This window comes from Merops nubicus, unplaced genomic scaffold (assembly GCF_000691845.1).
Source record: "Merops nubicus isolate BGI_N331 unplaced genomic scaffold, ASM69184v1 scaffold42588, whole genome shotgun sequence".
Classification (NCBI taxonomy): domain Eukaryota; kingdom Metazoa; phylum Chordata; class Aves; order Coraciiformes; family Meropidae; genus Merops; species Merops nubicus.
This window is the reverse complement of record NW_008628524.1, coordinates 29,035-41,945: the sequence shown is the minus strand read 5'-3', so window position 1 is coordinate 41,945 and position 12,911 is coordinate 29,035. Positions and strand designations below refer to the sequence as shown.

The 12,911-nt window shown below is 48.4% G+C and overlaps 1 protein-coding gene across 1 annotated transcript in view; it reads right to left on the bottom strand.

The window, feature by feature from the left end:
* Positions 1-569: 569 nt before the first annotated feature.
* The window catches only part of WDR59 (WD repeat domain 59), a gene marked incomplete at its 3' end in the record, with an annotated part of 37,685 nt that continues 25,343 nt past the window's right edge, over positions 570-12,911 (bottom strand). The window contains exons 16-19 of the mRNA XM_008946666.1: positions 12,019-12,088; positions 11,662-11,815; positions 2,004-2,137; positions 570-651 (exon numbers count right to left, since the gene is read on the bottom strand). Coding sequence (XP_008944914.1) covers positions 570-651; positions 2,004-2,137; positions 11,662-11,815; positions 12,019-12,088 — 440 coding nt within the window. The remainder of the gene's footprint in view (positions 652-2,003; positions 2,138-11,661; positions 11,816-12,018; positions 12,089-12,911) is intronic.

The following is a 12,911-nucleotide window of genomic DNA, read 5'->3' as shown; positions in this document are numbered from 1 at the left end:
CCTAAAGGATTCTATGATTCTAAGCCTGTGCACATTCCCTGCCCAGGTCTACGAAGAGCCAAGTGCTCAGGAGAGGTGTACAGCTCCTCTGGCAGTGCCACCCACTCCCCGTGTCCTGTCAAACATCCTACCTGTTGCCATGGCCTAACCACAAGGAAAAGGATGGGCCCCAAGAGCTGCAGTTAGCACCCGGTGCCAGCGCGGACCAACACCGAGCAACAGGAACGATGGCATGACGAAGGGAAGATCACCCATCAAAAGCTGACAGCAGCTAGGCAACTCTGCACACTTACTCCATTTGCTGACTCCAAAGCAGGCTGCATTCCTTGCTCTGCCCCAGGAATTCCCTGAGAAACCTGATTCACTCAGTTTGGCAAAGGCCACAGCACTATCTGCTTGAGAATCGGTGAGGTCGAGAACACCTCCGTGGCTGTTCCACAGGCCCCAGTTCACCAACTGGAGACTCCCCAGGACAGCAGCTGGACCTGGGTGGCTGTCTGGGTATCAGAGGGACTACAGAAGTCGTGGGAGGGTAGTACAGCATGAAGAGGTCTGCTCCAACGTCGTACCTGTACGAGATCCCTCCGGCCCACGGCCAAGGCTGAGGCAGCATTCTTCTGGCATGTCTCCTGGATGTTATTCACATTCAGTCTGAAAAGAAAAGAGATAGCTCAGCTCTGCTCAGCATGTTGCCTGTGAAGGTGGGAAGGGATGAGGAGAAAGTGGTACTGGCAGGAGGGAACAGCCCAGAACTTTCTGATCAACCTGAGCCTGCCAGCACAGCCAGGATCCAATCCCTTCCTTCTCTGGTTCAGGGACCACTTCCATCCTCCTCCCACTATTCATCTTCACTAACACACTGCACGTAACTCCAGCTCCAAACCACCTGGAATTGATCCCAAAAACACCACTTCCAAGGAGATGCATGATTAAACTTCCACCAGGATATCACCAAGCCAAGACGCACTCTTGTCCCTAGAAGCTGGTGCCACCAGTTACATGGTCCTGCTCCCATGCAGCCTGTTGGTCTGCTCTGACTGACCTGGAGGGATATGGTGGCACACTGAGGAGAAGCAGGCTGGTCCTCAGCCTCCTCCCCAGTAGCATAACACACCCAGTCTCCAAGAGGCTGGGAATGTGGCTGAGGAAACCCATGTGGGCTTTCCTGCTTGAAGTCAGTAATCTTCCTGAGACACTTGATGCTTTTACTGCTCAAGGTCATGAGCGATTCAGAGAAGAAAGGTCCAAAAGACCATTTTAGAGAACATTCTAGTCAAAAACATAGAAAAGAGGGAGGGAAGATTTCTTCTGTTTTCCTCTCCCTCCTTTCAGAAGGGAGGCCTCCTGCTTCCTTCAATGTCCATAGACTGGAAACTCTGAGGGACCAGACAATATTACCAATGCTAAGGAAGCAAAAATTCAGGAGCAGAGATTTTATAACTGAGTTGGACAGTTTGGAAAAAGAAACTCCTTATTTAAAAAAAACCAAAAGGACAAACCAACCAGCCAGAACTTCTCCAACCTTTCAATTAAAGCTGAAGAACTTTCAATAAAGCTAAAGAACTTCCAGACACTGCCACGTACAACGAAGTCTCCAAGTAAGTGGGGCACTCCAAACACTTTGGAAATTAAAAAAGCCTTAGGAACTTGAGCTTTACAGTATGAGAATGTGTGTTATTTTTAAGCCTGTACATTTACATGTGGGATTTACCATGAGATTTGAAAAAGAACCTCTGCTGCTAATTTCTCTCTTCAGTTGACAAAAACCTGAACCTGGAGCAGCAGTTCAAATTTGTGTACAATTTCCCATCCCAAATTTCTTCTATGATGCTTTTCAGGTTTATAAGAGCCAAGTCCCCCCTCACAGGCAGGAAGGGATACTGTAAAAAAGCAGCAAGACCAGAACAGAGGAACTAGGTAAGGAAACAGGCCAAGATCTCTGGATTAAAGCATGGAGCAATGCCAAAGCTTTCATTTGGGAAAAGGTGCCAACCTGTACTCACATGTAGAGCTCTCCCAGCAGCTTGTGGACAGGCAGCAAGCAGGAAATATCTTGGATAATAACCTTCCCGGCGGCTTTGATGGGTCGGTTGTTGGCATCTGTCCCTTCTCGTTTGCTTTTCCACCTCCTTGATTTCTGCAGAACAAATAGCACCGTGTTATGGGGAGGAGGACAGCAGGCTGCCTGGGCCAGGGAGCAAAGCACTAGGGTCAGGAATAATGCAAGCAGCACCCAAACCTGCCTTTCAGAAGGCTCTGTGTTACCCTGGAAAACATCCACAACATGCCCAGGAGAACAAGCATCTCCATCTGTAGGAAGTGAAAAGCGGGTCAAGGCAGCGACCTCGAGGTCAAACTCACTCAAAATGTCTTTTGAGTTCCTCTGGGAAAGCCAATAAGAGAAAAAAGGGGCGTCGGGACGCCAGTCAAACCTGGGCAGGTTTGGCAGGAGGACAGTTCAATTCTCATTCTCATTAGGGGTCTGGTCTGGGAACCCTCTGTACACAGACCATCGCTGGCCTCAGCCAACATCAGCACGGAGACATGCAGGAGGCAGCTTCTGCTGGGACAAGCTGACAGCTCCAGATGGTCTCTTTTGGTCTCTTCTTTTGGTGTTTGAGGACAACCCTGTTTAGTACCAGGCCAGGGCTCCCACCTCCTGCTTCATCAACTGCTTCAAACAAACAGTTGGCAGAGGATAAAGCAGGGCCTAAGTTTCCCTAGCAAGGATCCTTAGCTACCATGCTCACAGCTACATACAGCTGGCTCAGGACATGGGGTGGGGGAGGAAGGACAGAGCAACCAACACAAGGGAACAACAATAAGAAGCCAAGATGATTCCCAAATACTCCCGGCTATAGACACAGAGGCCACCTTAACGCCAAGCTGCAGAAAGCTACCTTGGTGGTAAGAACACTGTAGAGTATTTGGCTGGTATCCTGGCCTCTCCCAGCTCCTTGCTCTGGGAGGGTGAGGAGGAGGAAGAAGAGAGGCTGTGTGGCAGCACGACAGGCAGAAGGCACTGGAGCTCCACCCAGGGAAGCAGTGGCTGCTAGGCAGGACGCTTTGCAATGCTGCTCCCTCGTGGTGTGTTCCCTCCCTGACACCAAGTCCTACACAGAAGCGTCTCCTGGTCACGCTGAGTTATGGAGAGTCTCCTGAGGCGCTTGTGGTGGGGCTCCCTGCACCCCAACCCAAAGGGCCAGCAGAGCATCCCTGGCCTAGGGGCTCCGCAGGGCACCAGAGCTCACAGGGGTCACACATTTGGGCTCCTAAAGAGCAGGCTGGGCTAGAGGCCAAGCAGGACTCGGAGCTGCGAGCAGGGTCACCTCTGCTCTGGGTGGCAGGCCAGCTCTGGGCTGTCTGGGTGCCAAACTGCTTTTGACCATGATCATGCAAACCTGTGCAGGCTTATCACAGACACAAAATGCCCTTGGGGAAAAAAAACCCCAACAACTTATAACCTCAAGAACTTAAACCCTCCTTCACTTGCTGCCTGACCCAAGCTCAGGCCCATGTGCTGAGGACGTCCTGTCATGCTGAGCACCCAATGCTGCAGGGACAGGCTTTTGAGCAGGGACTGTTAGGACAGGACAAGGGGTGGTGGTTTGAAACTGAAAGAGGAAGATTTAGACTAGAGAGAAGGAAGAAATGTTTGAGACTGAGGGTGGTGAGCCCCTGGCCCAGGCTGCCCAGAGAGGTGGTGGATGCCCCATCCCTGGAACCATTCCAGGTGAGGTTGGCCGGGGCTCTGAGCAACCTGCTCTAGTTGGGGATGTCCCTGCTCCCTGCAGGGGGGTTGGACTAGGTGGCCTTTAGAAAGGTCCCTTCCTACCTAAGTCATAGAATCATGGACTGGTTTATCTGCCACATGGCTCTGAAGCTGAGAAGCGCTGTGCAGAGGAAGGTGGCTAGAACCAGATCAGGTGGGAGACCAAACTCTCTTCAGCACCCTCTGGCTCTGTTGCTGTTGGGCAGCCTAACCCTCTTTTGGTTACACCTTAAAACACAGCTCCCCTGCCCTTGCTGAAGGACATGGGCTGTATTACAACAAGGTTCCCAACCAAGAGAGGCACCTGTACCTCACTCCTTGCCAGGGCAGCCAAATGCTGTCTCCTAGGGGCAGCAAGGAGCTGATGATGCTGCCAAAACCCATCCTTGAGCAGAGCTTGGGAGCCCCAGCACGATGACAGGCCATCAGGGCAAGAGCTCAGGCATGGTTCTGGAAGGACTACCAGACTTCACACAACAAAAGCAGTTATTTGTGCAGTGTCTGAGCAAGTGTTTGAACCCAGGCTTGCAGATGCAGAACCTCTCAGTTCTGCAGGTCTATCACCAAGGGCTTCTAGAGCTTGGCAGGTTATCTGGAGAGCGACTTGCCACCTCCTGCCCATCTGCAAGCCAGCTGCCCCCAGGACTCGCAGCCAATGGAGAGGCAGGTTCTCTGTCCTGTCATCAGGAACAGACTCAACCTGTTCCTGCTCTCTGCAAGAGCAGCCTGAAGAAGCCTCCCAACAGGCATTGCAAAGACTACAAACACAGACAACACCATTTTCCACAGGTAATTCAGTCACCTTTTTTTTTTTTGAGAATGACAACAAATGAGGATGAGAATGGAAAAGAGATCTCATGAATGGTTTCCACTGCTTGCTGTGAGCGTAGCACCAGACAGATGAAGACACTTAATGTCTCAGAAACCCCTGAAAAATTGGGACTCACAACAAAATTGTCCTGTTTTTGTATTAGCGCTGCCTACTGGGAAAAGGGGATTCTCAACTGGTGCAGCTCCAGGAGCAGAGTCAGTTGATGGCCACGTGCCCTGACAGTACTACACTGCCACAACCACTACTTCTGCCCCTCAAGCTGCAACAGAAGAAAAATCACAAAGCCACATGTAGAAACATCGCTAAAAATGTCTAGGGGTTTGCAATTTAGGTTTGCCTCAGCTACAGAAACAAAGCACTAGCAAAAAAAAAAAACTACAATCAGAAGTATGGGAACCATCATGGATGAGGTAAAGCTCATCACCACTGACTGCAGAAGTGCTACTTTGAGCCAAATAATTGCTGATGTTAATGACAGGAGTAGCTCTCCACCAGACAGAATTGGAGCACAGGGATTACCAGAGGCAAGGAGAGCTCTAGCTTGCAACTGTCTGGCCAAGGTTCACCACAAGGTTCCTCTCTCCATTCTGCTTCACCTCTTCTCCCAGGAGAAGCTCACACTACAGTGTTACTGAAAAGAGGCTCACAGGCATTGGGGTAGAGCAGAAAATAGATCTCTTCCTAAAGGCTGGAGCACAGGGCACAAGGGGCAGCAGGGAACATAACTGTTGGAGCTGAAGCAGGAATCAACATGCGTGCACCAAGGTAACTATTGACAGCTCAAGGTCAAAGACACAGGTCTTCTGCCACTGGCCCACACATTTCTAGTTCATTCTGCAGCCTAGAATCCATGCCAAGGGGAACTGCATCTACCCAGCTGCTCCTGAGAGTTTAAGGAGAGGAGGAAAAGAAAATAGAGACAGCGATAATAAATTAAGACTCATCAGTTCCTCAGAGCAGCAGAAGGAAAGAAACCAGAGCATTTATGACAATCATGGGGTTGGAGGTGACAGCAGGGAAGAGCACTGAATAAGGACTAAAAAAAGCCAGCTTGCACCTGCACTACCATACCCAAGGCTGTAATTTGCTGCAATCTGAGGTGATAACGATGGCAGTAAATGGGTTACATGTAGAAACAGATAGCCCAAGAATAAGCCACCAACTGCTTCGTAGCAACCACCACCATCGCTGCATACTCAGCAGAAGTCCTTCGAAAATGCTGCGGGCCTGCTTGGAAAGGACGCTGAACAGTTGCTGATCAGCAGGATCCAGTTGTCTTTGGATCCTGCTGAGGCAGGCAGTGCTGGGAGGAGCACCGTGACGTGTGAAGTGCTGGTTTTGCATGAACCTATCCAAAATTTCGGGGGTCGTGTATAAACTGGTGTTAGTAGAGCAAAGGGAAAGGTTGTGGACAGGAGGGAACAGGCTTGATGTCGAAGGTGTCAAACTGCAACGAGGAATTTACAAAATCAAGAGCTAAACCTGCTCAAAGTCAGGTCTGAGCTGCTTCTAATATTTTTAAAATAAACTTTTTAAATTGCTGACTCCCTGCAGAAAGCTACACTCCTTTATTCTGAACAACTGCCTACAGATCAACTTCCCCATGCAGGTCCATGCAGCACTGAATTATCAACATTTTACTTTTTCCGGCATCTCCCCCAGTACCAGGCACTTTCCACATAGGGGCTTATAAAATCTGAGGTGCTTTAGAATCAAGTGCCCCACAGCAGGAGTATTTCTTTATAGCTTCCATCCATTACCAGCTGGCACCTGCTCTGAACCACAGGCATTTCTGAAGTGGAGGCCAGTCGTTACCTAGAAAGGAGGAGGAATTATTCCTTCCTCCAGACTTACAAGGCCTTTGCTTCCCTGAGCAGCCGGAGCAATGCTGAGCTCTTCTTCTAGAAAGGAAAGGACTCAGACTGCACAAACAATCCGCACCTCTCCACGCGTCTTCATGCTGAGCACTACTGCCCACTTCAGAGAGCAGGATCAGCCTCTTCCAAATGTTCTCCACACATACAAGCGATCCTTCAAGGCTTGGGGTACTCCATGTATCATGTTCAAGTCTAAGTTACACAAAACCATAACTTTTTCACATCGGTACTTGCTCTTCCTTCCAAGCCAGTCGCGAGGGAACAAAACAGTGGCCCTCCGTGCACCACAACTTGCCACATCACAAGCTGGCAAGTTCCTCACTTGTTTTTCTTTCTTTCCATCTGTTCCTCATCCAAGACAGAACTTAATTTCTTGCCTCTGTTGTTCACATTTCTTTATTAGCTCTTTGCAAAAAGCCTTGATGGAGTCAAGTAAACTACTTCTGGTTTCTTTCACCTATTATTTGTTAGTATAGTCCTAGAGCTGTGGTAATTAGGAAGGCTTGATCCTATTACACCAAGTTAAATTTGGTGTCAGAGGATTCTCTTTTATTCCCTGCTGTCTTCTAAAGAGATCTCATGAAGGAAAGCAGCTGAGAAAAATCAGCTGTTCACACAGACGTTAAAGAAAATTGGACCTAAAGAGATCATCTCCAAATTGAAACGGAGTTTTCTAAGCTTTGCCCGGGCTTGGCAGATGAGTAATGAGACAGTAACTGCCCAGATTTTCAGCACATCTTGAGCAACTCTGATATCATCAAGATATTCACATGAATGATGCTCGAGCTTGAGGGACACATAGACCTGACTAATGGAAACCAACTGTCAAAGCAGGCTTGGAAGGGCAGGTGCCAGGAGGAGGGATTATCTCCCAGGGTGGCTGGAAGTGCAGCTCCTCTGACTGCAGGGTGGGGTGATTCCAAGGGCTGGGAGAAGATCACAAATTAAGGAGAAATTATACTTATTGCTTCAGGAAATAAGATTATGGTGTGCTGCACTGAGAATAGGCAGCTCATTTGAATAAGGTGACAGATCATTTTCAGCAGCTCAACCAGTTTGTTTCTTCCACAGCTCTGAAAGTGTTCCTCTCCAGCGAGTTTTCATCTTCTTCATCTTCTTTTTTCAGAAAAAGGTGCTCTAACATCAGCCTCATCAGTTGGTGGATGATGCATAATAATAATTCAGCTCCTCTGCAGGGCACTCGTGGTTTCTTAGAGCTTGATCTTTCCTTACACTTCAAACTACCCCCTCGGCATCCTTTCCTGCTGGCTCCACCAGATCAATGAGGTGTAGGCCAGTATTTGGAGCCTGCAAACTACCGTCTGCTCCTGTCCATCTACACGTGCATCGGCCCTGTGTGGAGAGTGAGTCCCCCACCTCTGTGCAGGTTACTCAAAGGCAGGCAGGTGGCATTTTATTCTTGGGCCCCTGGGCAGCAGACAGGGGTATATCAAGGACAGCATGAGCACAGCGCACAGTACCGGGAAGTCGTTAATTGCTTGTATGGACCAACGTCGCCGGGCAGAGCGAGGAGACATCTGCGTGTGGAAATGTTACACCCAGGAGAAGGGAAGAAAGACACCAAGAAAATTAAAGGCAAAGGTAAATCGGCTGAAATGAAAAGTGCCCTGAAGCAGCAGAGTAAAAGATACTGTTCCCCATGGTTCCGTTCCCAACGAACAGTTGCAAACCACGATCCCCGCTTCCATCCACACACAAGTTACTACACAGTTACCTACGGCCCTGGCACAGCAAGGGCTACGGGGGCCGTGCCCCCACCAGCCTCTGTGGGAGGCTTGGGCAACCACCACTCGGAATCAAGTCTTCCACGTGGAGTTGTGTTACTGCGGGAAGCACCGAGCTGCTTCACGGGACCTTGCTCAGACCACGAGCAGAGGACAACACCCTGGTGCCCCACGTGCCAGGCTCCTACTCTAACCAGTTTTACCCCTCTTGGCTAAGGAGGAAGGCAGCTAAGCGCAAACAGTATCATTTTTAACACTTTTGTCCAGTGCCATGGCAGAGGAATCTGCAGGAAGCTAAATAAACCTTCCTGCTTACTCAGATACCCCTTTAACATCCAGCATCCTCTAGGTCTTAATTCTCTGGAACTTCTGTAACTGTTCACCTTCACTTTAAACAATAAAAGCCACACATCAGGATATTAGAAAGGATGTAGAGACCTTGCTACTTGGCAGGGCCACGTGGAGATTGTCATTATGGGTTGAGGAACCCGTTCAGGTTGAACGAGCAACTGAATTCACTGATTGACTATGCAGAAGAGCTCCAGAGTAGGCTTCCATTATGAACTTGCAGAGATTTCATTAAGTACTCAACCCAGTATTATAGCAACAGTAAATGGAATCTCTCAAAGCACATTACTCTGCACTCACTTGAAAAAAAAAAAAAATTCTATCATAGTTCTTTAAGAGTCAACACAATAAAAATGGTTATTTGTATCGTGTGCAATGTATTTTACATTTGTTTCCAGCTGATGATGGGCAGTCAGGACCAGCAGCAGTGCCTTCAGCCTCTACCTTCCCCTGCATCTCACTGCTGGGAGAATCCACAGCCTGGGACTTGAAGGGTGAGGCACAAAAAGAGGACACTGCAGCCTTATGCTGCAGGTTCCTCCACCAAGAGGGAGAAAAGAGTTACTTGAAGGAAATTTGGTAGTGTGGAGAAGCAAAGCTAAGCTCAGTCCCTCATGAAATCCTGTTCTCCTGTAGGCAGATGCTGCTGCCAGCCTCTGCTCCCATGTTTGAGAGGTCTGCAACCAGGAGGGCACCAGAGGATGTCCTGAGACACAGCAGGTTGAGCCCGTCCAGCCTTGATGAGAAGCATGAGGACACCACTGTCACCACCAGCTGCCCCTCAGGCAAGGCTGAGTTGTCCCCAGGTCCCCACTGGCACAGTCCTGTAAGTGGACTGTCCTGTAAGTGGAAAACCAACAGCTCTGGCACTTTAAGAGAGACCCAGGTCTGAAATACTGATGCCACAGGATGGAAACAGCTTCTCCTTTCTGCTGACTACTCTTCCTCAGTCAGGGTTTTCTAAGGAGTGAAAAAGAGGGAGGAGGAAAGGAAGAGCATGTGCATATGTGAATAAAAGTTGAGAAATATGTCTATATACACACACTCACATTTAAATGAGCCCAGGAAGCGCTCATTTCAGTGCCAGATTTCATTTCATTTTGGCTTAGGAAGGGAAATCTCTGCTGGGTTCAGTTCCCTGGCCCTTCTGGGAGCATGATGTATTTCCTGTGTAGTAATGAGTAAATTCCCTTTGTTTGCTCAAAGTAGCAATGCCAGAGTTGCTACACAGGATTTAAATACCTAGTTATCACTGACAAATTCAGCTTGGGGGGCTGGAGTTATTTGGCACAAAATTTCAAATTTTATTGAATGCAAATCTAAAATCCAAGCTTCAGAGCAAGGAGCTAATTAGACTTAAGAATCTGGGCTTTCTCAAATCCTCACAATGAAATGACACAAAAACATATAGCATGGCTCTAACAAAGGCCATGACACCAACTCTTGAAGAATCTAAAAATCTCTGCTGAAGGAAGATACAGTTTTGGTTTTTTTTTTTTTTTTTTAAAAAAAAATATTTAATCTGCCATAGCATTCAAGCCAGCTCCTTTCTAGGGCCCTTACACTTCCTCCAATCCAGCACGTGAGGAGCTAGCTTGGCAGGAGGAAGGGGAACACGAATTTTCTCTGGCTTTCAGCAGAAATGGCTACACACATCTTTGTTCTCTCAACCTTTCCCCCCTCCCCCAACAAAAATCTTGTTGCCATCAATACATGGGCTGGGGAGACAGGTCACATGAAATTGCACCAAGCTGCTTCCACATGTTATTTTTAGCCTTGTCTGTCATCTTAGAGAGACAAGCACGCTGCAGAGGACAGAGGTAGCTCTTTAAATAAACTCTCCTGCAAAGAGTAGAACAGGCTGTAATTCCTGTACCAGGCAGCACCCTTTCCTCTTTCCATCAAAAGAAGTTGTGGGGATGGAACAGAACAGGGATTCATTCTTCTGGGGTCTGTATGGAGGCAAACCTTGCCATGGGGAGAGGGGTTTGCCTCATGGGTGATAGGTGTAGTGACTAACTTACATTGTGTAAGCAGGACACAGTCCCAGAGGGGTTGGCTGTCGCATCCAGCACTACTGGAAAATCAAGACCTCTTTTGGTGCACAGGAAGGATGAAAGCTCAAGGCTCTGACTTGCCTTCTGCTCCTAGGATACGAGCTCCCAAGCTCAACTGCAGCAGAGGGCAGACAACTCTTGGCTTTCGTTGGGGTATCTGGGAGCTCCCCACTGACGTGCCCTCAACACAGTGGGCAAATTACTCAAATGCCTTGAATTCTGAGGCTATCAGTGGAAGCTTACTGTACATTTGTGCAAGCCAGTTCACCCCTTGCTGAAGCTCAGAGTTTGGTTCTGAGCAAGCTGCACAGCCCATTACTCTCACAGCATCTGCTCCAGACATGCAGGGTCCCTCAGCTACTTCAGAAATACTCTGTGGCCACCCTACACCTACCAACAGCTCTTTCCTCACACACTGTATCCTGGAAGGAAACAATTTGAAAACCTCGCTTGTAAACAGCAATGTACAGCAAGACCTACACCTAAACCAGAAATATGTGCATTAGAAGCTCTTTAGAGAATCGTGTAGGAATGATTTCTTGGTTTTTAAGCAGTCCAAAGGGGGACACAGCCCTGAAATGAGACATCTGCAATAGAAACAACCCAAATATACCCCATAATCCAGGAGAGGCTGCCAGTAAGCTTCAGAGAGCCACAACCCTTTGCAGTCATATACATCAAGTTGTGCAGAGAAAAGCAGATCTTCCTAAATTTCTGTATGTGGAGACAACAACTTCTTAGGCATGAGATTTTTAACTCTACGTAATGCAAAGGGAGGCAGTGTGATGCACAGAAGGAAGCTGTGATGGTCAGTGTAGAGATATCAAAATAAGCAGGTCAAACACTAGAGAGGAACAGTAAAGAAGTTACTTGAGAGGAGATAAATCCCCGTGATGTTTTTAACAGAGCTGCCTGTAAAATGACGCCTCCTGGAGAACCTCCTGTTACCACCAATGCTCACAGCTATATGAAGTGAATAGAGATCACAGAAGCTCAGGTGTGAGGAAAGGCTTTTTGTTCTGGTACTTACCCTCTCTTTGTAGTAGAAGGAGCTAATGGAGACCTGCTCCTTCTCGCTGCGCGTCGGACTCCCGCTGTACAGGCGCAGGTTGCCTGGAGTCTCCGTGCGGATCTTCATGGGAGTAATGAGGCCACTGTGGTATGCTGACAAAGCTGACAGGGACCTGGAAACAAAAAAATACGCTTTCAGGAGCTTTCCCCCCACCAAATTACCCTGCTGCGGACCAGGGGTGTACAGGACCAGGCTCTCTGTGCACAGCTAACACTAGAGGTCAGTACTTTCTGAGCATCAGTAGCTCTAGTGTAAGGTCTGATCATCCTCTGCCTGGGACAGTGGCACACCTCAAATGCCACCCAGGGCACTCACCTGGGTGTGGGCTCCGTCGGGGACACTGCACGGTGCATGGTCATGGGTCTTGTAAAATACACCAGGTACCCTGAGGAGACACAACGTTGCATAAAGATCCCGAAAGGAGAAGCAGATTATTCAGGGGTGACCTACACAGGGAAACCTGGTGGTCTGAGGTGGCGTCAAGGGGCTGGGTGCCCATCTGCTACCCTGAGCACTTGTAAATGATGAATAGACTATTTCATTTTCCCATGTCTCCACCCTGCAAACTGTTTAAAGAGTGTGCTTTGTTGAGATGACTGTCTTAAAAGCACCAACTCAAGTGGCTTACTGATGTTACAGAAAAGGCAGTAAAAGAAAATTAGCAAATGCACAATCATGTTTTAACTCTTCCCTACAACTTGTCAAGCACTCTGACACTCCAGAGGTAAGCAAGGTGACATTTAGCTATGCAGAAAAACCACTGCAGCTTGCATGACTCTCCTCTTCAAAACGCTAACCCCAGCCAAGCCAACTCCAAGTCACACTCTCACAAGCCTTACCCCATTTGCTACAGCATCTCAAGTGTCTCCAGCCACCCACTCTTACAAGAGTTTCAGGACATGGCAGGTTTCCCTGAGCCTATTCAATGCAACAATGCCCCGGTTTATTTTAGCTGGGAATTTAAGTGAGGCCTTTATGAGAAGCAGCTTTCAAAACAGGCTGAAACTGGGATGCAGTCAGGTCTGGAGGATGATTGCACCTGAAACAGCTCAGTGAAACTTCACAGCTCTTACTCAGTCTGTAACCTGTTTAAGGATAATCTTTGCACTGCACCCTCTCCTGGAAACCTGGAAGTGATTGGACCCCCTTCCCCATTTAGAAATTTCCCAATAACCTTGAGAAAGCTATTTTGGATAAACAAAAGGGTG